The 22,891-nt window shown below is 65.3% G+C and overlaps 3 protein-coding genes across 6 annotated transcripts; 1 reads left to right on the top strand and 2 right to left on the bottom strand.

The window, feature by feature from the left end:
- Positions 1 to 1,898: 1,898 nt before the first annotated feature.
- Positions 1,899 to 12,030, bottom strand: CDK5RAP3 (CDK5 regulatory subunit associated protein 3). Of its 4 annotated transcripts, XM_064733509.1 has the most exons (16): positions 11,906 to 12,019; positions 11,529 to 11,583; positions 10,323 to 10,454; positions 9,790 to 9,890; positions 9,653 to 9,701; positions 8,638 to 8,816; positions 7,132 to 7,268; positions 6,044 to 6,191; positions 5,385 to 5,465; positions 5,171 to 5,245; positions 4,901 to 4,960; positions 4,727 to 4,805; positions 4,038 to 4,126; positions 3,681 to 3,889; positions 2,085 to 2,256; positions 1,899 to 1,999 (listed from the first exon to the last, which is right to left on the bottom strand). In XM_064733509.1, exons 1-16 carry the CDS (start codon positions 11,909 to 11,911, stop codon positions 1,934 to 1,936), a joined length of 1,638 nt encoding a protein of 545 aa, XP_064589579.1. In that variant the 5' UTR covers positions 11,912 to 12,019; the 3' UTR covers positions 1,899 to 1,933. The 4 variants fall into 4 exon arrangements, with proteins under 4 accessions (XP_064589579.1, XP_064589578.1, XP_064589580.1 ...); XM_064733508.1 differs by lacking the exons at positions 1,899 to 1,999; positions 2,085 to 2,256 and adding an exon at positions 2,501 to 2,747 and having other exon boundaries at positions 11,906 to 12,030; XM_064733511.1 differs by lacking the exons at positions 1,899 to 1,999; positions 2,085 to 2,256 and adding an exon at positions 2,980 to 3,101 and having other exon boundaries at positions 11,906 to 12,022.
- A 1,590-nt stretch (positions 12,031 to 13,620) lies between these two features.
- Positions 13,621 to 14,720, top strand: PRR15L (proline rich 15 like). The gene has a single exon (XM_064733519.1). The coding sequence runs from the start codon at positions 13,621 to 13,623 to the stop codon at positions 13,918 to 13,920; it is 300 nt and encodes a 99-aa protein (XP_064589589.1). The 3' UTR covers positions 13,921 to 14,720.
- A 3,193-nt stretch (positions 14,721 to 17,913) lies between these two features.
- PNPO (pyridoxamine 5'-phosphate oxidase) lies at positions 17,914 to 22,613 on the bottom strand. The gene is made up of 7 exons (XM_064733518.1): positions 22,512 to 22,613; positions 22,007 to 22,131; positions 20,862 to 20,961; positions 20,173 to 20,226; positions 19,235 to 19,363; positions 18,937 to 19,007; positions 17,914 to 18,859 (listed from the first exon to the last, which is right to left on the bottom strand). Exons 1-7 carry the CDS (start codon positions 22,554 to 22,556, stop codon positions 18,694 to 18,696), a joined length of 690 nt encoding a protein of 229 aa, XP_064589588.1. The 5' UTR covers positions 22,557 to 22,613; the 3' UTR covers positions 17,914 to 18,693.
- Between the last annotated feature and the right edge of the window lie 278 nt (positions 22,614 to 22,891).

The following is a 22,891-nucleotide window of genomic DNA, read 5'->3' as shown; positions in this document are numbered from 1 at the left end:
AGCCACGCCCATCACACCGTGGCTCCTCCCCTCACGCCCCGCCCCGTGTCGCGCATTCGCGGTCCTGCAGCGCCACCTGCCGGCGGCTCTGCGGCTGCGCGCGGGACCCCGCCCTGACCCCCCAAACCGGGACCGCCCCCTCCGGAACCCTGCCCGGACCCCCCCGAACCGGGACCCTCCCCTTCGGGACCCTGTCCTGAACCCCCAAACAGGGACCCCCACTCCGGGACCCCTTCCTGACCCCCCAAACCCTGTCCTCATCCTCCAAACCGGGATCCCCCCCTTCGAGACGCCCCAAAACTCTGCCCCCAGTAACCCCCTGAACCCCTCTTGGGGTCTCCCCTGTTGTAGCGCCCCCCCTCAATCACAAGGGGTTCCCCCGGGCACCCCAAACCCGGGCACCCCCATGCACACCCTGGGGACCCCCAAAGCGGCGCCAGCCGGGGGTGAGGGCACGAAGCGCCCCCCAAACCCACCCTGTCCCCGTTTTGGGGGTGTCCCCATCCCTGGGGGGCTCTGTGTCCCCTCGTGTCCCCTCGGGATGGCGACCCTGCGTGTCCCCCCTCCCTCCGCAGCCCGAGAACAAAGAGGGGCAGCAGCAGCAGGAGGAGGAGGAGGAGGAGCGCGAAGGCCCCGGCGGTGACAGCTGGTGCCCCCCGGGTGACACGGGGACAAAGGCAGCGCTGCCGGCGACCGAGGGGCCGAGCGGGGGGGACAGGGCGGGGGGACAGCGACCCCTCAGGACCCCGCAGCACCCCAAACACCCCACAGCACCCCAAATACCCCACAGCACCCCAAACACCCCGCAGCACCCCACAGCGCCCCGGTTTGGGGGTAACACGGGTCACAAAACAGGGCAGGAGAGTTTTGGGGGGCTCCCCCAGAACTCCTCAGGCTGAGCCTGCCCAGCTCATCACACCCATGGGGGGGGGTGAGCCCCCCAAAAATGACCCCGAAGGTTTCCCCTCTCCGGTGCCTCGGCTGTTCCCTGATTTCTGTTCCCTTCCCGTCCAAAGGATGGACAGAGGGACGGACAGAGGGACGGACGGGGAGCGCACAGGACAGGCGGGGCCGGGGTGGCCGCGGGGACATTTGGGGACATTTGGGGACAGCGGGAGGGGCAGCAGAGCCGCCCCCAGCTGGCGGGGGGGTCCCGGCGCTGATGGAGCGAGCGGGGACAGGGTGGGACAGATGGAGCGACATTAATTGGTAATTAAACCCTCCCTGGCGGGGAGAGCGAGCGGCAGCCGGGCCGGGGGAGGGGACACGGCCGGGGACGGGGGACAAGGGGACACTGCCGGCCCCCCATCCCCGCCGGGGACCCTCCGCGGCTCCGCGACAGGCGGCGGGTAATTAATGAGGCCGTTAATCACCGGGAGCGCGGTAATGAGGGGCTCCCGGAGCCCGGCTGTCACCGAGCGGGGACGGGGATGGGGACAGGGACAGGGACAGGGACGGGTTTGGGGACAGGGACAGGAGAGTGGGGAGCGAGAGCTGGAGCCGGGCTGGGACCCCACAGCCCCAAATCCGCTCCCACAGCACCGGGACCCCCAAATCCCTGAGCGGACGGGGCTCTCTGTGCCCCACACGGTCCCCCCGGGGGGGACAGACCCCCAGGGCCGCACCCCCTGTCCCCGTCCCTGCCCCTGTCCCTGTCCCCATCCCTCTCAGTGACACACACACTCCTCTCCCCCGATGTGACACAAATTCGGGTTTATTCACCGACACCCCCAAACCCTGCAGCACCCCCGGGTGGGCAGAGGGGCTGGGAGGGACGGGACCCCCTGGGGACCCCCCGTGTCCCTTAGGGGTCACAGTGTCAGGGTCCACACTGATGTCCCTTGGGGTCATCAGGCTGAGTTCCCTTGGGGTCCAGACTGAGTCCTTGGGTCAGGTGATTCCTCAGGTGTCACAGCCAGGTGTCCCTCGTCTGTCACAGGTTGACGCCCATCAGGTTCACCGGGCGCCCCCCGTAGCGTTTGGAGATGTCGGCCTCGATCTGCAACGGCACCGGGCGGAGGTTCAGGGTCACCGGGGGCTCCCGGGGCTCAGGGGGGTTCCCAGGGTGTCCCCCCGTCCCTCACCAGGCTCTGCAGCTCCCTGGCTCTCTCCTGCAGCTGCTGCAGCCGCGGCTCCAGCGCTCCCTGCTCGGCCTGGGCCTGGCGGCGCCGCTGCCCCAGCGCCTCCCGCTTGGCCAGCAGCAGCTCGGCCTGCAGGGCCTGCTGCCGCAGCAGGGCCGTCACACGCTCCACGTACCTGGGACACAACGGGGACAGGGTCACATTGTCTGGGACGGGGGACAGAGGGGTTATGGGGACAGAGACAGGGACAGCGGGGTCATGGGGACAGCGGGGACACTGCAGGACAGGGACAGCTCGGCCTGCAGGGATTGCTGCCGCAGCAGGGCCGTCACACGCTCCACGTACCTGGGACACAACGGGGACAGGGTCACATTGTCTGGGGACAGGGGGACAGGGGGACAGGGGGGACAGAGGGGACAGCGGGGTCATGGGGACAGCAGGGACACACTGCAGGACAGGGACAGCTCGGCCTGCAGGGCCTGCTGCCGCAGCAGGGCCGTGACACGCTCCACGTACCTGGGACACAACGGGGACAGGGGGACAGAGGGGTTATGGGGACAGGGACAGGGACAGCGGGGCCATGGGGACAGCAGGGACAGCAGGGCCAGCAGCAGCTCGGCCTGCAGGGCCTGCTGCCGCAGCAGGGCCGTGACACGCTCCACGTACCTGGGACACAACGGGGACAGGGGGACATTGTCTGGGGACAGGGGGACAGAGGGGTTATGGGGACAGGGACAGGGACAGGGACAGCAGGGTCATGGGGACAGCGGGGCCAGCAGCAGCTCGGCCTGGAGACACTGCTGCCGCAGCAGGGCCGTGACACGCTCCACGTACCTGGGGACATGGGGACAGGGTCACATTGTCTGGGGACAGGGGGACGGGGGGACAGAGGGGTTATGGGGACAGGGACAGGGACAGGGACAGCAGGGTCATGGGGACAGCAGGGACACACTGCAGGACAGGGACAGCTCGGCCTGCAGGGCCTGCTGCCGCAGCAGGGCCGTCACACGCTCCACGTACCTGGGGACACAATGGGGACATGGGGACAGGGACAGCGGGGTCACACTGCATGGTCTGGGGACAGTGGTAACACACTGCAGAGCCCCTCTGGTTAAGGGCTGTTTTAGGGCTATTTTAGGGCTTATTTTAAGGGCAAATTTAGGGCTATTTTAGAGGCTGAGTGGGGGCTGGTTCAGGGCTATTTTAGGGGCTGTTTTGGGGCTATTTTAGCACTGTTTGGGGGGCTTCTTTACAGCTATTCTAGGGATTATTTTACAGGCTGGTTTAGGGCTATTTTAGGGGTATATTAGGGTCTGGTTTGGGGCAGTTTGGGGCCTGTTTTGAGGCTATTTTAGGGCCTGTTTTGGGGCAGGGCAGGCACCTGGGTGAGGCGAGGATCATTTAGGGTCTGTTTTAGGGCCTGTTTTGGGGCAGTTTGGGGCCTGTTTTGGGGCTATTTGGGGCCTGTTTTGAGGCTATTTTAGGGCCTGTTTTGAGGCAGTTTGGGGCCTGGTTTGAGGCTATTTTAGGGTCTGTTTTGGGGCTATTTTAGGGCCTGTTTTGGGGCTATTCAGGGCCCGTTTCGGGTCGGGGCCGCACCTGGGCGAGGCGAGGATCATGCAGAGGTGCTGCACGCTGCGCGAGCACAGCTGCCCCAGCAGCTCCCGCGCCGTGGCCAGCTGGGCCCGCAGGCGCTCGGGGCTCTGGCCCTGCAGCGCGGCCGGCGCCGCCTGGAACTGGCTCAGGGCCACCACGTCCAGCGCCGCGTCCTCGAGCTCCAGCAGCCGCTGCGCCAGGAACAGCTCCAGCTGCGGGACAGCGCCGGGGACAGCAATGGGGACACAACAGGGACAGCGGCAGGGACAGCAATGGGGACAGCAATGGGGACACAACAGGGACAGCGTCAGGGACACTGCCAGGGTCACCCCCAGGGTCACACGTGTCCCCCGCGCCCACCTCCATGAGCTCGTCGATGAACTGGTTCCGAGTCTCGGGGTTCTCCAGCAGGGTCAGCGCGTCCGAGCCACGGGCAACGCCCTCGGGGGCTGCGGCGGGGTGGGACCCCAAAGCCTGCTCAGCTTCACCCCAAAATCCCGGCCCGGAACCCAAAAACACTGCCCAGAACCCAAACACACTGCCCAGAACCCAAAAACACTGCCCAGAACCCGAATACACTGCCCAGAACCCAAAAACACTGCCCAGAACCCAAATACAGTGCCCAGAACCCAAATACACTGCCCAGAACCCAAAAACACTGCCCAGAACCCAAACACACTGCCCAGAACCCAGAAACACTGCCCAGAACCCAAACACACTGCCCAGAACCCAAACACACTGCCCAGAACCCAAACACACTGCCCAGAACCCGAATACACTGCCCAGAACCCAAATACACTGCCCAGAACCCAGAAACCCTGCCCAGCACCCAGAAACACTGCCCAGCACGCAAAACCCCTGCCCAGAACCCGAAATCCCTGCCCAATATCCAAAAATCCTGCCCAGCACCCAAACCCCACTCCCTGCCCCATCCCAAACCCCTCTGGGGGTCCCAGGGGCACTGGGAATGGGGAATTTGGGGGGATTTGGGGGAATCTGGGGGATTTGGGAGCTGCCTGTGCCCCCCAGGACCCCCCAGCCCTGCTCACCCTCAGTTCCAGCCTCCACCACCGTGATCGTCCCCTCCTGTCCCTTCTCTCCATCACCCCAATCGATGCCATCGTCCCCCTGGGGAGCAAAGGGTGACAAAGGGTGACAAAAGGGGACATCAGGGGGATGTGGGGACACAGGGACACTCCCCTGGCCATGGGGGTGTCACAAACCTGGGGCTCTGCTGGGATTGTCCCCTTCTCTCCGTCACCCCAATCGATGCCATCCTCCCCCTGGGGAACAAAGGGTGACAAAAGGGGACATCAGGGGGATAGGAGGACACAGGGACATCACCCCAACCAATGCCATCCTCCCCTGGGGAACAAAGGGTGACATTAGGTGGGTTTGAGGACACAGGGACATCACCCCAACCAATGCCACCATCGCCCTGAGGGAGGAAAGGTGACACAGGGGAGGTTTGGGGACACAGGGATGTCACCCACCTGGGCACTGAGCTCTACTGTGATCGTCCCCTCCTGTCCCTTCTCTCCATCACCCCAGTCGATGCCATCGTCCCCCTGGGGAGCAAAGGGTGACATTAGGTGGGTTTGGGGACACAGGGACATCGCCCCAATCAATGTCACCATTCCCCTGAGGAGTGAAAGGTGACAAAGGGTGGCACAGGGTGGCACAGGGGGACACAGGAACGTCACCCACCTGCGGGCTGGGCTCCACCGTGATGCCCCAGTCGATGTCCCCGCCCTGGGGTGGCTCCGTGGGGAAATCTCCCCAATCGATCTGTGGGAAAGACCCCAAACCCCCCATGAGACACGGCCCCAAACCCCAAACCCCAAACCCAAACCCCAAACCCCAAACCCCCCATGAGACACGGCCCCAAACCCCAAACCCCAAACCCAAACCCCAAATCCCCAAACCCCCAAACCCCAAACCCCAAACCCCTGAGCCACAGTCCAACCCCAAACCCCAAACCCCCCATGAGACACGGCCCCAAACCCAAACCCCCAAACCCCCCATGAGACACGGCCCAACCCCAAACCCCCCATGAGACACGGCCCCAAACCCCAAACCCAAACCCCAAACCCCCAAACCCCAAACCCCTGAGCCACAGCCCAACCCCAAACCCCAAACCCCAAACCCCCCATGAGACACGGTCCCAAACCCCAAACCCCCAAACCCCAAACCCAAACCCATGAGACACGGCCCGACCCCAAACCCCCAAACCCCTGAGACACGGCCCGACCCCAGCGCCAGCCAGGGGGATCCCCCGTGTCTCTGTGTCCCCCCATGTCCCCATGTCCGCATGTCCCTGTGTCCCCCCGTGTCCCCCGTGTCCCGGTGCCCCCGCCAGCACGCACCGTGTCCTGCGGGGGCGGCTCCGGTGCCTGCGGGGCCGCCTCGGGCCGCTCCAGCCGCAGCGGCTCCTGCCCCGTGCGCCAGCGGAACACGGACGAGTTCCCGTGGGCCACCACGTGCCGGAGCAGCGGCAGCGCCTCCGCACCGGGGCTGGGACACCAGAGAGGGACACGGGGATGGCACGGGGACATGGGGACATGGGGACATGGGGATGGCACAGGGACATGGGGACATGGGGATGGCACGGGGACATGGGGACACCACGTGCCGGAGCAGCGGCAGCGCCTCCGCACCGGGGCTGGGACACGGGGACATGGGGACATGGGGATGGCACGGGGACATGGGGACAGGACACGGACATGGGGACATGGGGATGGACAGGGACATGGGGACACCACGTGCCGGAGCAGCGGCAGCGCCTCCACACCGGGGCTGGGACACCAGATAGGGACATGGGGACATGGGGATGGCACGGGGACATGGGGATGGCACGGGGACATGGGGACACAGGACAGAACCAGGGACATGGGGATGGCACAGGGACACGGGGACATGGGGATGGCACGGGGACATGGGGACATGGGGACATGGGGACATGGGGATGGCACAGGGACATGGGGACACAGGACAGAACCAAGGACATGGGGATGGCACAGGGACATGGGGACATGGGGATGGCACGGGGACATGAGCACACAGGGCACATGGGGACATGGGGGGACATGGGGACATGGGGATGGCACAGGGACATGGGGACACAGGACAGAACCAAGGACATGGGGACACAGGGACATGGGGACATGGGGATGGCACGGGGACATGGGCACACAGGGCAGCAAGGGAACATGGGGACAGCACTGGGGACATGGGGACAGGGAGCATGGGGACAGCACTGGGGATGGCATTGGTCACGGGGACATCAGGGACACCTCAGCATCCGCAGTGCCAGGGTTTGGAGGGGCCAGGAGCTTTTGTGGGGCAGTTTGGGGAGCCAGGGCTGCTTTAGGGTAGCAGAGGGATGGTTTGGGGCTGGTTTGGGGATGATTTTGGGGTGTCAGGGCTGGTTTTGGGGTGTCAGGGCTGTCCCCACCTGTCGCACACGAAGCCCACGCAGGCCTGGTACAGCTCGATGGCGTCCCCGAGGGCGCTGGCGCCGTCCCCAACGCGGGACAGCAGCGACGGCAGCGCCTGCACCTGGGCCAGCAGCTCCCGGCGCACGTCCTCGCCCTGGGGACACCGAGGGGACACGAGGGGACACTGAGGGGACACCCTGGGGACACTGAGGGGACACTTGGGGACATGCTGGAAAACTTAGGGACACCCTATGGACACTGAGGGACATCCTGGGGACACTGAGGGGACACCCCAGGGACACTGAGGGGACACTTGGGGACACTTGCTTTAGGGTCTGTTTGGGGCTATTCAGGGACCCATTTGAGGCCATTTCAGACCTGATTTAGGGCTTGTTTTGGGGTTATTCTGGGGCCCATTTTGGGGTTATTTCAGCCCTGTTTGGGGCTATTCCAGCCCCATTTGGGGTTGTTCCCGGCCTGTTTCAGGCTGTGTTTGGGGCTATTTCAGGCCTGGTTTTGGGGTTATTTCAGGGTTCATTTGGGGCCATTCCCAGCCCATTTCAGGCTCTATCTGGGACCATCCCCACCCCATTTCAGGCTCTGTTTAGGGCCATCCCCAGCCCATTTCAGCCTCCCCCTGGGGTTGTTTTGGGGCTCATCTGGGGCCATTCCCATTTCAGGCTCCCACGAGTCCAAGCCTGTTTCAGGCTCTCTCTGGGGCCATTCCCACCCCATTTCAGGCTCTCTCTGGGCCCATCCCCACCCCGTTTCAGCCTCCCGGTTGCCCTGGCACTCACGGCGATGCCGTACTGTCCAGCCCCATTTCAGGCTCTATCTGGGGCCATTCCCAGCCTGTTCCAGGCTCCCCCCGGGGTTATTTTGGGGCTCATTTGGGCCATTCCCAGCCCATTTCAGGCTCTCTCTGGGGTTATTTTGGGGCTCATTTGGGCCATCCCCACCCGTTTCAGGCTCTATCTGGGGCCATTCCCAGCCCATTTCAGGCTCTCTCTGAGGCCATTCCCATCCCATGCCAGGCTCTATCTGGGGCCATTCCCATCCCTGTTCCAGGCTCCCCCCGGGGTTATTTTGGGGCTCATTTGGGCCATTCCCATCCCGTTCCAGGCTCTCTCTGGGCCCATCCCCACCCCGTCTCAGCCTCCCCCGTTGCTCCCCGGCACTCACGGCGATGCCGTACTGTCCAAGCCTGTTCCAGGCTCTCTCTGGGGCCATTCCCAGCACATTTCAGGCTCTGTTCAGGGCCATCCCCACCCCTTTCAGGCTCCCCCATTCCCCTGGCACTCACAGCTATGCCCGTACTGTCCAAGCCTGTTCCAGGCTCTCTCTCTCTGGGCCCATCCCCACCCCGTCCCAGCCTCCCCCGTTGCTCCCCGGCACTCACGGCGATGCCGTACTGTCCAAGCCTGTTTCAGGCTCTATCTGTGGCCATTCCCATCCCGTTCCAGGCTCTCTCTGGGCCCATCCCCACCCCGTCGCAGCCTCCCCCGTTGCTCCCCGGCACTCACGGCGATGCCGTACTGGCGGCAGGAGCCCAGGAAGCGCTCGCGGAGCTCCGCTGCCCGTGCCTGGCACTCGTCCTCGCGCCGCGCCAGCTCCTGCTGCGCCTGCAGCCACCGGCCCCGCTGCCGCCGCAGCGCCGGCAGCTCGTAGCTGATGCTGCGGCCCAGCAGGCTGGAGAGCTCGGCTGGGGGCACAGGGGGGCACAGGGGGTCACCCCGGGGCTGGGGGGGCGCCCGGCACCATCCCGGGGCTCCTCCCGCTGGGAACGGGTACCCCCATGGAGCCCGGGCTTTGGATTCTGGCCCGTGCTGGTCTGGGCTGAATTCAGCTTTAAATCCTGTCCTGGTTTGGGGCTGAATTCACCTTTAAATCCTGTCCTGGTCTGGGGCTGAATTCAGCTTTAAATCCTGTGCTGGGTTTGGGGCTGAATTCACCTTTAAATCCCATCCTGGTCTGGGCTGAATTCAGCTTTAAATCCTGTCCTGTGCTGGTCTGGGGCTGAATTCAGCTTTAAATCCTGTGCTGTGCTGGTCTGGGGCTGAATTCAGCTTTAAATCCTGTCCTGTGCTGGTTTGGGGCTGAATTCAGCTTTAAATCCTGTCCTGTGCTGGTTTGGGGCTGAATTCACCTTTAAATCCTGTGCTGGGTTTGGGGCTGAATTCAGCTTTAAATCCTGTCCTGTGCTGGTTTGGGGCTGAATTCAGCTTTAAATCCCATCCCAGTTTGGGGACTGAATTCACCTTTAAATCCCATCCCACCCTGGTTTGGGGGCTCAATTCACTTTTAAATCTCATCCCATCCCATCCCAGTTTGGGGACCGAATTCCCCTTTAAATCCCACTGGGATTTGGCTTTCCCACAAATCCCATCCTTTCCCATCCCAGCCCATCCCGGTTTGGGGACTGAATTCCACCCACCCAGGGGGTTCTTTGGGACACCTCGGGGAATTCCCATGATTGCCATTCCCATTCCCATCATTCCCATTATTCCCGTTATTCCCATTATTCCCATCCCCTCTCACCCAGGTAGGCGTTGTCCTTCTCATAGAGGGACACGATCTCCTGCCAGTCCTGGGGACAGACACGAGGGTGAGGAGGATGAGGAAGAGGAGGAGGAGGAGAATGAGGAAGAAGAGGAGGAAGAGGAGGGCGCTCCCACCTTCATCCTCTGGGACGAGTAGCGCCCAAAGAGGTTCTTGGTGGAGGCCTCGGTGCCCTTGAGGATCTCCACGATGCGCAGGCAGTGGAAATAGTGCAGGTCTGGGGGGAACAGTGGGGTCAGGGGATCCCTGGGGGGCTTTGGGGGATCCCTGGGGGGCTTTGGGGGATCCCTGGGGGGTTTTGGGGGATCCCCGGGGGGCTTTGGGGGGTCCCCGGGGGGCTTTGGGGGGTCCCTGGGGGGCTTTGGGGGATCCCTGGGGGGCTTTGGGGGGTCCCTGGGGGGCTTTGGGGGGTTCCTCAGCTGCCACCACCACCCCTTTGTGAACAACCCTCCCACCCCAAATCCTGGCTCTGCAGGGGGGGAGATCCAAACCCCAAATCCAAAATCCCCAAATGCCAAACCCCCAATCCCAGACCCCAAACCCCCAAACCCCCAAACCCCAAATCCAATTCCCAAACCCCCAAACCCCAAACCCTCAATTCCTAATTCCCAAACCCCAAACCCCCAAGTGCCGGTCCCGGAGCACTGACAGGAGCCCTGGAGCAGCTCTCGGATCTCGGGGTGCTCGGGCATGTCCTGCAGCGCCGCCCGGATCCGCTCCCGCACCGCCGCCACCTGCGCGGGCCAGCGCCGCCCGCAGTGCCGCCGGTCCAGCAGCCAGTCTGGGGACACAGGGACAGTGCCATCACCGGGGGGACACCGGGACATGGGGACACCGCAGGGACACCGGGAAAGGGCCAGTCTGGGGACAGGGGACAGTGCCATCACCGGGGGACACCGGGACATGGGGACACCGCAGGGACACCGGGACAGCGGGGACACCGCGGGGACACCGGGACAGGGCCAGTCTGGGGACAGGGGACACGGGGACGTGGGGACACTGCAGGGACACCGGGACAGCGGGGACACCGCGGGGACACAGACAGTGCCGCCCGCAGTGCCGCCGGTCCAGCAGCCAGTCTGGGGACACAGGGACAGTGCCATCACCGGGGGGACACCGGGACATGGGGACACTGCAGGGACACCGGGACAGGGCCAGTCTGGGGACAGGGGACAGTGCCATCACCGGGGGGACACCGGGACATGGGGACACTGCAGGGACACCGGGACAGCGGGGACACCGCGGGGACACAGACAGTGCCGCCCGCAGTGCCGCCGGTCCAGCAGCCAGTCTGGGGACACGGGGACGTGGGGACAGTGCCATCACCGCACGGGGACACAGGGACAGCGGGGACAGTGCAGGGACACCGGGACAGCGGGGACACCGCGGGGACACAGAGACACGGGGACGTGGGGACACTGCTGGGACACCGGGACAGCGGGGACACCGCGGGGACACAGACAGCGCCGCCCGCAGTGCCGCCGGTCCAGCAGCCAGTCTGGGGACAGGGGACAGTGCCATCACCGCGGGGACACCGGGACAGCGGGGACACCGCGGGGACACAGACAGCGCCGCCCGCAGTGCCGCCGGTCCAGCAGCCAGTCTGGGGACCGGGACACGGGGACAGTGCCATCACCGCATGGGGACACAGGGACAGGGGGACATGGAGACGGGGCGGTCACAGTGGGGACATCCCCGGGCTCCGGGGACACGGGGGACAAACAGCGGGAGGAATTCCCGAGCCTCTTCCCAAAGCCTGGGATGGATCCCCAGCTGGAGGGAAAAGCGGGAACAGGGCTGGGATAACCGGGACAAATTCCCGGTCCCTGCCCGGAGCCGGGGTTCGTTCCCGTACCCAGGAGCTTGCTGGTCTGGATGTCGATGGGCACATTCCGGTAGTCCTGGGGAGCCTGCGGGGAGAACAGGGCAGGGGCGGGGCTGCGGCAACCGGAACGGGCACCGGGAGCGGCACCGGGAGCCTCCGCTCCAGCGCCAGGCCCGGGCTGTCCCCGCTGCCCCGCGCCTGGACCCGATCCCGGACCCTTCCCCGCTCCCGGTCCCTTCCCCGGTGCCAGTCCCGTTTCCGATCCCACTCCCGATCCCAATCCCGCTCCCGATCCCCATCCCGGTCCCAGCCCCTTCCCCTGTCCCGGTCCCTGTCCCCGTTCCGGACCCTTCTCCGATCCCGGTCCCGTTCCCGATCCCGTTTCCGATCCCGCTCCCGGTCCGCACCTGCATCTTTCCCGGACCCGCCTCTCCACTTCCGCCCTCCCCGCCCCAACCAATCGCCTCCCTCAGCGCCCCTGTCTCGGCCAATCAAAATGCGCTCCGCCCGAAGGTCGAACTCCCGCCAATCAGAAAGCGGCATCTCGGAGGCAGCGCCACGTCCCTGTGCTGCCATTGGCTGGAGGGGAAAGGGGCGGGGTCAGACCGGACCAATCGGAGCGTGCGGTGGAAGTTTGGGGGTCCCAATCCCGGTCCCGGTTCCAAACCTGGCGCCAAATCCCGGTCCCGGTCACAGTCCCCATCCCGATCCCGGTCCCGGCCATAATCCCAGTCCCATTTCCAAGCCTGGTCCCAGTCCCGATCCCAATTCTGGCCTTAATCCCGGTCCCGGTCCCAAACCTGGCACCAGTCCCGGTCCCGGTCCCAAGGTCCCCCCCAGCCGTCCCGCAGGGATCCCCCGGAGGCTCCCGAGGGGATCCCAAACCCTGCGGGATCCCCATTTGTCCTAGAGGGGAACCCAGATCCCCCCAGGTCCCTCAGGGATCCCGAGGTGCTCCCAGAACAGGTCCCGGATCCCTTGGGATGCACCGGGAGCCCCAGCACAGAGCCAGGACCCCACTGGGACCCCCAGGACACATCCCGGCCACCCGGGGCCATCCAGAGCCATCCGGAGCCACCCAGAGGCGCCCAGAGCCATCCGGAGCCACCCGGAGCCACCCAGGGCCACCTGAGGCCACTCCGGGCCACCCTCCCGGGGCTGGCACCGCTCCCCGTCATGAATATTCAGCCGTGCCTGGCCCGGCCCCGCTGTTTGCTCCGGCAGGAGGGGTTTGGGAGCGGGTTCACCTTGACGGGAACACCGGGACAGCCGCAGGTGAGCGGCACCTGCCCGTGCTGCCCCCCGGGACACACCCGGGATACCCCCGGGACATCCCGGGACACCCCGGGACACACCGGGACAACCCAGGGACAACCCAGGGACAACCCCGGGACATCCCCGGGACCCCCGGAGGCGGCAGGAGCAGGTACCGGGGTGCGGTGTCCGGGCTGGGATGGGCTGTGGGAGCCCCGGGGACACCCTGGGGACACGGCCGGGGACGGTCCCACCTGGCTCTGGGGACACAGGTGCCACCAGCGGGCCCCTGTCCCCGTGTCGCTGAGGGAAAAGGGGTTTTTATCCCCAAAGCGACATCGGGGAGGGCTCGCTGGTGCCTGAGCGCCACTGGGACGGGGACAGGGACGGGGACGGGGACGGGGACGGGGACACGGGGCAGGGCTGGCCCCGGGCCTGGGAACCCCGTCCGTGCCCGGGGGGGATGCGGAGCCGCCTTGCCCCGGGGCCACGCTGGGCTCCGGCCCCTTCCCGGCCCCTTCCCGGCACCTCCCCCGGTCCCGGCGGGCACCGGCGAGCCCCGAGGCCGGGCTGGGGCGGGGGGACCCCGGCAGCGCCCCCGGCACTCCCCGGTGCCGCCACCTGCGCCCCAGTTCCTGTTCCTGTTTGCTCTCCCACACGTGGCTGATAAGGGCAGCTCCCGGCGCTGCCCGCGGCCCTTCCCCGGCTTTTCCCGGAATTCCCGGGATTCCCGGGCCGTGCAGCGCCCGCCCCGCCCCGGTGCCCCCGGGGATCCGCCCCGAGCATCCGCGGGAGGGCAGCGCCGCGCCCCCGATGCGGCCCCGGGAGCCGCGGACGGAGCCGAGCCCCGGTGCCGCTCCCGTGCAGGATGGCCGACGGGCACGGCTGGTGGAAGCTGACGTTCCTGCGGAAGCGCCAGGCGGCGGCCCCGGTGCTGTACGAGAGCCCCGAGGGCCCCGCGGCGCCCGGCGCGGACGGCGCGGACGGGAGCGGCCCCGAGGGCGGCCCCGGCTTCGCCGCCCGCCTCGAGAAGATCGTGGACAAGAGCACCAAGGGCAAGCACGTCAAGGTCTCGCACTCCGGGCGCTTCAAGGAGAAGAAGAAAGTGCGGGCGACGCTGGCCGAGCATCCCAACCTGTGCGGGGCCGGCGAGCGCCAGGAGCAGTGACCCGGCCGGGCTGCGGCCCCGGGCAGGACTCAGGATGGGATTTGTGGAATTGTCCGCGGGATGGTCCCGGAGCTGCGGGACTGACCCCGGGGCACGGCGGGGCCCGCGCTCCCCGTCCCTGCCTGCCCAGCGCGGACTGGTCCGTACTGGGATGAATGAGGACACTCCCCCCGATCCCATTCCCAATCCCATTCCCAATCCCATTCCCAATCCCAATCCCAATCCCCTCCTCCCGTCACTTTTTGGGGCCGAGCCCCTCTCGTGTCCCGATCCCGAGGGGCTGCGGAGCCGCCGATGGCCGAGTCCTGCCCGAGAGGGGATGCGACACTTCCCTGTCCCCAGGGAACGAGCGGCGGGACCGATCCCCTCCTCCCGCTGCCCGGAGGAGCCGCGCTCCATTCCCCGGGAATCCCTCCCCGGAGGAGCCGCATTTCCCCGGGAATCTCACCCAGAGGAGCCGCATTTCCCCGGGAATCCCTCCCCGGAGGAGCCGCCTTTCCCCGGGAATCTCACCCAGAGGAGCCGCCTTTCCCCGGGAATCCCTCCCCGGAGGAGCCGCCTTTCCCCGGGAATCCCTCCCCGGAGGAGCCGCCTTTCCCTCGGGAATCCCTCCCCGGAGGAGCCGCCTTTCCCTCGGCAATCCCTCCCCGGAGGAGCCGCGTTTCCCGAGGATCGCACCCGGAGGAGCCGCGTTCCATTCCCCGAGGATCGCTCCCCGCTGCTGGAAGCGGGGGTCCCACCCCGCTCGCGCCTGCTGCTAATTAACTGTGGTTAATAAAGCGAGCCTGGGAGCGGAGGCGGCTCCGGGAGAGCTCCGCGGATCCCGGGATCCAGCCCGGAACGGGGGAACGGCTCCGGATCCGGCGGGACGCGGAGGGAGCGGGGCCGTGCCGGGGAGCCCCGGACCCGGGCAGGGAGGAGGGAGCGGAGGCGGATCCCGAAACCCGGCATGGAGGGGTGGGAAAGCTCTGGATCCCTCTGGGATCCCTCTGGGAACCATCCCGGGGAATCCCTGACCCCCCAGAGGCAGCTCCAGGGTCCCAAACGGGGCAGGATTGGTCCCAAAAGGGGCAGGATTGGTCCCAAATGAGAACAGAGAGCAGGATTGGACCCCAAGGAGAGCAGGATTGGACCCAAATTGGTCAGGATTGGACCCAGTCCGGGCAGGATTGGACCCAGTCGGGGCAGGATTGGACCCAGCCCGAGCAGGATTGGGCCCATACTGGTCAGGATTGGACCCCACCTGGGCAGGATTGGACCCGGTCAGAGCAGGATTGGACCCAGGATGGTCAGGATTGGACCCAGTCCGGGCAGGATTGGACCCAGTCGGGGCAGGATTGGGCCCATCCTGGGCAGGATTGGACCCATTCAGAGCAGGATTGGACCCTACCCGGGCAGGATTGGACCCATACTGGGCAGGATTGGACCCAGGGGTGAGCAGGATTGGACCCGGGGTGAGCAGGATTGGACCCTGGCTGGGCAGGATTGGACCCGGGGTGGGCAGGATTGGACCCGGTCAGAGCAGGATTGGACCCATTCGGGCAGGATTGGACCCAGGATGGGCAGGATTGGACCCAAAATGGTCAGGATTGGACCCCATGAGAGCAGAATTGGACCCACTCTGAGCAGGATTGGACCCGGGCTGGTCAGGATTGGACCCCGGTGGTTGGGCAGGATTGGGCCCAGTCGGAGCAGGATTGGGCCCAGTCGGAGCAGGATTGGGCCCAACCCGGGCAGGATTGGGCCCTATAGGTGAGCAGGATTGGTCCCAAACAGGGCAGGATTGGACCCTATAGGGCAGGAATGGGGGAATTTGGAGGATTTAGGTGGATTTTGATGGATTTTGGGGGTCTCCCCCTTCCGGGCCGGGTTTCCCAGGCCCTGTCCCCCCTTTCTCGCCCCTCCGGGGAGCGGGGCCGTGCCGGGCAATCCCGGACCCGGGCACGGAGGAGGGAGCGGAGGCGGATCCGGGAGAGCTCCGCGATCCCCAAACGCGGCACGGCGGGGCGGGCCGGCTCTGGATCCCTCTGGGATCCCTCTGGGAGCCATCCTGGAGAATTCCTGATCCCGCAGAGGCCGCTCCAGGGACTTCCCGCGGATCCCCGGATCCCTCCTGGCAGTCCTGGAGCCCTCCCAGCTCCGTGAGCCCGCGGGGAACGGGACCGTGCCGGGATCCGGGATCCGCGACCCGGGATGGACAATCCCGGCTTCGCAGGGCGCGGCCGTTCCGAGCTCTGAGCTCCAGCCCCTCCTGGCTCCGGAGGGTGCCGGGAGCCCAAGCCCAGCCCCGGTTTCCTGGTTGTTTCCCGGTTTCTCGTTTTCCCGGTTTCCCCATTTCCCGATTTCGCGGTTTCCCGATTTCGCGGTTTCCCGATTTTCCTGTTTCCCGGTTTCCCGATTTCGCGGTTTCCCGATTTCCCGGTTTCCCGGTTTCCCGATTTCCCGGTTTCCCGATTTCGCGGTTTCCCGGTTTCCCGATTTTCCTGTTTCCCGGTTTCCCGATTTCCCGGTTTCCCGTTTCCCGGTTTCCCGATTTCCCGGTTTCCCAGTTTCTCAGTTTCCCGGTTGTTTCCCGGTTTCTCGTTTTCCCGATTTCGCGGTTTCCCGATTTCCCTGTTTCCCGGTTTCACAATTTCCCGTTTTCCCGATTCCCCGGTTTCCCGATTTTCCCGATTTCGCGGTTTCCCGTTTCCCGATTCCCCGGTTTCCCGATTTTCCCGGTTTCCCGATTTCCCGGTTTCCCGATTTTCCCGGTTTCCCGGTTTCCCGATTTCCTTGCTTCCCGGTTTCACAATTTCCCGTTTTCTCGATTCCCCGATTTCCAGGTTTCCCGTTTCCCCGTTTCCCGATTTCGCGGTTTCCTGATTTTCCCGATTTCCCGGTTTCCCGATTTCCCGGTTTCTCGTTTTCCCAACTTCGCGGTTTCCCGATTTCCCTGTTTCCCGGTTTCACAATTTCCCGGTTTCCCGATTTCCCGTTTCCCGATTTCCCGGTTTCTCGGTGCCAGCTCCCCGGTCCCGGCCCCGCCCCGGCTCTGTGCGCTCTCAGCCCGTTCCCGTCGCGCTGGGATCCCGGACTTTGTCCCGGCGGGAACGGGAACGGGAACGGGAACGGGAACAGGAACGGGAACGGGAGGAGCCCCCCGGTCCCTTTGCCCCTGCCCAGGAATGCGGGACAGCCCCGTGTCCCCTCCCGGGACAGCCCCGTGTCCCCTCCTGCGACACCGCCCCGTCCCCTCCCGTCCTGCCCAAGGCAGGGAAGGCTCCAGAGCCATCGGGGGCTGTGACAGCGCCACAGAGGCGGTGACAGCGCCGCGGCCACCGTGCCTGCGTGCCAGGGCTGGCCTGGCACCCCCGGGACAGGCACGGTCCCGCTCCGGGACAGCAAACACGGAACCGGGGCCGGTTTTGGGGCTGGTTCCATTCCGGGACAGCAAACACAGAACCGGGGCCGGTTTTGGGGCTGGTTCCATTCCGGGACAGCAAACACAGAACCGGGGCCGGTTTTGGGGCACGGTCCCGCTCCGGGACAGCAAACACAGAACCGGAGCTGGTTCCATTCCGGGACAGCAAACACAGAACCGGGGCCGGTTTTGGGGCTGGTTCCATTCCGGGACAGCAAACACAGAACCGGGGCCGGTTTTGGGGCTGGTTCCGCCCCGGGACAGCAAGCACAGAACCGGGGCCGGTTTTGGGGCTGGTTCCGCTCCGGGACAGCAAGCACAGAACCGGGGCCGGTTTTGGGGCTGGTTCCATTCCGGGACAGCAAGCACAGAACCGGGGCCGGTTTGGGGCTGGTTCCATTCCGGGACAGCAAACACAAACCGGGGCTGGTTCCATTCCGGGACAGCAAGCACAAACCGGGGCCGGTTCCAGCCAGGGCCAGGTCCAGGCCCGGGATTGGCGGCAGCTCCGAGCCCCGGCTGCCCCGGGAGAGCCCGGCCCTGCCTGGCTAAACATTAACCCGGTACTAAATAACCAAAGGCTCCACGCCTCCACATAAATCCTGATTTATTATTGTTTTCCGGCAGCTGGAGGAGGGGACGGGTCGAGGGTTGGGGTCTCACGGCCCTGGGACAGGGCACGGCAGCGGTGACACGATTTAAGTTAATTAAACAACAAGCAGTAATGACCTGGGAATTGAGCACGATTCCATGCTAAAACAATTGCCAGGATTCCAGCTCAAACATGGAGAGAGAGGTGGCAGTGGTGGGACAGCGACAGCGACAGGGGGGTCACAGCTGGTCCCTGCACGATCATTAACACGATTAATTAACCACGGGGAGCGGCTGCAGACGGGGTGAGGGCAGCTCTGAAGGCATCCCCAGCACACAGAGGGACAGGGACAGGGATGGGACAGGGGATCACTGGGGTCACAGCTGGTCCCTGCACGATCATTAACACGATTAATTAACCACGGGGAGTGGCTGCAGAGGGATTTGGGGACACACCGGGTGAGGGCAGCTCTGAAGGCATTCCCAGCACACAGAGGGACAGGGACAGGGATGGGACAGGTACGGGGATGGGGACAGGAACAGGGGGATCACTGGGGTCACAGCTGGTCCCTGCACAATCATTAACACGATTAATTAACCACGGGGAGCGGCTGCAGACGGGGTGAGGGCAGCCCCGGGCCCATCCCCAGCACACAGCGAGGGACGGGGGCGGGGCGGCTGCGACACTTGGGGACATTCCCGGGGCCGTTCCGGGGCCGTTCCCGGGGCCATTCCCGGGTGCCATTCCCGGGCCATTCCCGGGCCGTCCCGGGCCGGGCTCACGGCGACAGGCGCTCGTACACCCACTCGCCGTGGCCGCGGCGGGTCATGGCCCCGAGCGGCGCCGCGCGGTCCCGCAGCCGCCGGAACACGATCCGGTCGTGCAGCCGGTTCGATTGGCCCTGCCAGAACTCCACCAGCTCCGGCTCCACCACGTACGCGCCCCTGCAAGGCACAGCCAGGCTCAGGGGGGGTTCGGGGGGATCTGGGGGGCTCAGGGGGGCTCAGCCCCCCAGTCTCACCAGTAGTCCGGCTTGGGCACCGCCTTGTCCCGGTACAGCTCCTCCAGCTCCGCGCTCTTCTTGCGCAGGTACTGCGGGGAGCGAGGGGAGCAATGGGGAGTGAGGGGATCCCAAAGGGAACGGGGACCCCACTGGGGATGGGGCCTGACGGAACCCCACGGCTGATCCCACAGGGAATGGGGGGTGAGGGGAACAATGGGGAGTGAGGGGATCCCCAAGGGAACGGGGACCCCACAGCCGATCCCAAAGGGCTCAGGGAGGGCTCAGGGATCCCAGAGCCGCTCCCGCCCGGGCTCACCTCTCTGTCAGGGATGACCGAGCTCTGCCGGCTCACCAGGGCCCCGATCTGGCTGCCCCGGGGCCGCGAGTGGAAATAGCGCTCGGATTCCTCCTCGGGCAGGCGCCGCACCGAGCCCTCGATGCGCACCTGGGGACGGCACCGAGCCCTCAGTGCACACCTGGGGACAGCCCTGAGCCCCCAGCCCACACCTGGGGACAGCCCTGAGCCCTCAAAGCGCACCTGGGGACAGCCCTGAGCCCTCAATGCACACCTGAAGACGGCACCGAGCCCTCAATGCACACCTGGGACAGCCCTGAGCCCCCCAGCCCACACCTGGGGACGGCCCTGAGCCCCCAGCCCACACCTGGGGACAGCCCTGAGCCCTCAAAGCGCACCTGGGGACAGCCCTGAGCCCCCAGCCCACACCTGGGGACGGCCCTGAGCCCCCACCCCACACCTGGGGACGGCACCGAGCCCCCAGCCCTCACCTGGGGACGGCACCGAGCCCTCAGTGCACACCTGGGGACAGCCCTGAGCCCCCAGCCCACACCTGGGCCAGCCCTGAGCCCTCGATGCACACCTGGGGACAGCCCCGAGCCCCCAGCCCACACCTGGGGACGGCCCTGAGCCCCCAGCCCACACCTGGGCCAGCCCTGAGCCCTCCATGCACACCTGGGCCAGCACAGCTCCCAAGGGGCTCCCATCCCGAGCATGGAATTGCCCCATTCCCTGACTTTTTCACCCAAAAAGTGCAGGGATTTCATGCCTGGTGGGGACCACCATCCATCCCCTGGGCTCGGGCCAGCGGTGTTAAAGGGGCTCCTGAGCACAAAACCCCCTCATTCCCCCACTTTTCCCCCAAAACCGCAGCCACCCCCGCCCTGCCTGCCCCCAGTGCCCACCTGGGGTGGCCCCCAGCCCCAATTCCCCCCCAGGATTTGGGGACCCCCCCTCACCTGCCGGCAAAGGGGCTCCCAGTAGAACACGAGGGAGGCGAAGGGGTTGGAGTCCTGTGGGAGCAGAGGGAGCTGAGGCAGAGCCGCGCTGTTCTGGGCCTGAATTACGCGTTTATTGGGGCTTATTTATTGGGATTTGTTGGGATTTATTGGGGTTTATTTATTGGTATTTATTTATCGGGATTGATTTATTGGGATTTATCGGGATTTATTTATCGAGACTTATTTATCAGGATTTATTGGCATTTCTCAGGATTTATTCCTGGTGTTTCTGGGTCCCTGTCTCTCACCAGCTGCAGAAATTTGGGATTTAGTGGGATTGATTTATTGGGATTTATTTATCGGGATTTATCGGGATTCATTAATCGGGATTTATCAGGATTTATTCCTGGTGTTTCAGGGTCCCCATCCCTCAGCAGCTCCCAGATTTTGGGATTTATTTGGATTGGTTTATTGGGATTTCTCAGGGTTTCTCAGGATTTCTGGGGCTCTCTGTGTGTCCATGTGTCCCTCACCAGCTCCTGGAATTTGGGAATTATTTGGATTGGTTTATTGGGATTTCTCAGGGTTTATTTCTGTGTGTCCGTGTGTCCCTCACCAGCTCCTGGAATTTGGGAATTATTTGGATTGGTTTATTGGGATTTCTCAGGGTTTATTTCTGTGTGTCCGTGTGTCCGTGTGTCCCTCACCAGCTCCCGGCCCTTCCTGCTCTCGTAGTTGGTGAAGAAGCGCAGCCCGTCCGGCCCCAGCCCCTTGAGCAGCACCATGCGCGCCGAGGGCCGCCCGTCCCTGCGGGACAGCGCCTGTCACCCCTGTGTCACCTGTGTGTGTCACCTGTGCCACCCCTGTGTGTCACCTGTGCCACCCCTGTGTCATCTATGTCACCCCTGTGTCACCTGTGTGCGTCACCCGTGCCACCCCTGTGTGTCACCTGTGTGACCCCTGTGTGTCACCTGTGCCACCCCTGTGTCATCTGTGTCACCCCTGTGTGTCACCTGTGCCACCCCTGTGTCACCTGTGTCACCCCTGTGTCACCTGTGTGTGTCACCTGTGTCACCCCTGTGTCACCCCTGTGTCACCTGTGTGTGTCACCTGTGTCATCTGTGTCACCCTTGTGTGTCACCTGTGTCACCTCTGTGTCACCTGTGTCATCTGTGTCATCTCTGTGTCACCCCAGTGTCACCTCAATGTGACCTGTCCCACCCCAGGGTCACCTTCTCTGTGTCCCCTCAGTGTCAGCCCCTGTGTCACCCTGATGTCCCCCCTGTGCCACCCCAGTGTCACCCATGTCACCCTCTGTGCGTCCCCCCTGTCTCACCCCATGTCATCCCCCTGTGCCACCCCCAGTGTCCCCCTGTGTCACCCCCCGTATCCCCTCGATGTCCCCACTGTGTGTCCCTCCTGTCTCACATCCCTCGGTTTCCCCCCCTGTCCCCCAGTGTCACCTGGAGCAGGTGGCCGCTGTCCCCCCCGTGTCCCCCGTCCCCCCCGTGTCCCCCACTGTCACCTGGAGCAGGTGGCCCCTGTCCCTGGTGTCACCTGGAGCAGGTGGCCGCTGTCCCCCTATGTCCCCATTGTCACCTGGAGCAGGTGGCCCCTGTCCCCCCCTGTGTCCCCACTATCACCTGGAGCAGGTGGCCCCTGTTCCCCCGGTGTCCCCCACTGTCACCTGGAGCAGGTGGCCCCTGTCCCCCTGTGTCCCCATTGTCACCTGGAGCAGGTGGCCCCTGTGTCCCCCACTGTCACCTGGAGCAGGTGGCCCCTGTCCCCCCCGTGTCCCCCACTGTCACCTGGAGCAGGTGGCCCCTGTCCCCCCTGTGTCCCCCATTGTCACCTGGAGCAGGTGGCCAGGCACATGGCGTTGGCCTCGGCGATGTCCGGGCACTGCAGCGCGTCCTGCAGCCAGGCCCGGAACTGCTCCAGGGGATCCAGGGACACCAGGTGGCACTCCTCGAACGCCTGGGGACACCGGAGGGGACAAGGGACACCGGGGGGGTCAGGGGTCACCCGGGGGGGTCAGGGGACACCGGGTGGCACTCCTCGAACGCCTGGGGACACCGGGGTGACAAGGGGAAGGAAGGTGGGGACACCGCAGGGCTTGGGGTCATCCTGGGGGTGTCCCTCTGGCTGGGGGCTGTCCCCGAGCCTTGGGGACATTCTGGGGGTGTCACCCCGGGTCGGGGCTGTCCCCGAGCCTCGGGGACACGCTGGGCAGCAGCCGCGTGGGCGGTCGCCCTGTCCGAGAGGGGCTTCTCCGGGCCTTAGGGGGCTAATCCCGGGGTCCCCCCGTGCCAGGTCCCCCCGGTGTCCCCCCGCTGTCCCCCCTGTCCCGGTCCCACCTCGCTGTCCCCCCGGTAGCTTTTCCGTATCTGCTCCAGCTCCATCGCGGCCGCGCCGAGCCCCCACCGCGCTGGAGGCGTGGCTAAGGGCGGCCATGCCTCCGACAGCGCAGCCAATAGGAGAAAGCACAGCTTGCGCGCCTCTGTAGGAGCTGGCTGCCCATTGGAAGAGGCGGAAGGGGCGGGGAGACAAAAGACCCGGAAGTAGTGGCTGGGTATAGAGAGGTGCGGGGGCTCTTAAAGGGGCAATGACCGCGGGAGGGGGACGCGGGGACATCCAGGGGACAGCGGGGACACACGGGGACAGTAATTTGGGGATTTGGGACATTTGGGCCTTGGAGGCGGTGGCAAGGGGCTGGGACATGGTGGGGACAGGGATT

Source organism: Zonotrichia leucophrys, chromosome 27 (genome assembly GCF_028769735.1).
Source record: "Zonotrichia leucophrys gambelii isolate GWCS_2022_RI chromosome 27, RI_Zleu_2.0, whole genome shotgun sequence".
Classification (NCBI taxonomy): domain Eukaryota; kingdom Metazoa; phylum Chordata; class Aves; order Passeriformes; family Passerellidae; genus Zonotrichia; species Zonotrichia leucophrys.
Note: the sequence above shows the minus strand (reverse complement) of the source record. Positions and strands in the feature narration are given on the sequence as shown.

Coding starts and splice junctions, on each gene's coding strand:
- PRR15L (XM_064733519.1), top strand. CDS start 13,621: ATGGCCGACGGGCACGGCTGGTGGAAGCTGACGTTCCTGCGGAAGCGC.
- CDK5RAP3 (XM_064733508.1), bottom strand. Junction 10,455..11,528: donor CCAGACCAGCAAGCTCCTGG/GTACGGGAACGA, acceptor CTGTGTCCCCAG/ACTGGCTGCTGGACCGGCGG. Junction 9,702..9,789: donor ACTCGTCCCAGAGGATGAAG/GTGGGAGCGCCC, acceptor GTCTGTCCCCAG/GACTGGCAGGAGATCGTGTC.
- PNPO (XM_064733518.1), bottom strand. CDS start 22,556: ATGGAGCTGGAGCAGATACGGAAAAGCTACCGGGGGGACAGCGAG. Junction 20,962..22,006: donor TGCCTGGCCACCTGCTCCAG/GTGACAATGGGG, acceptor GCTGTCCCGCAG/GGACGGGCGGCCCTCGGCGC. Junction 19,364..20,172: donor GGGAGCCCCTTTGCCGGCAG/GTGAGGGGGGGT, acceptor TGCCGTCCCCAG/GTGCGCATCGAGGGCTCGGT.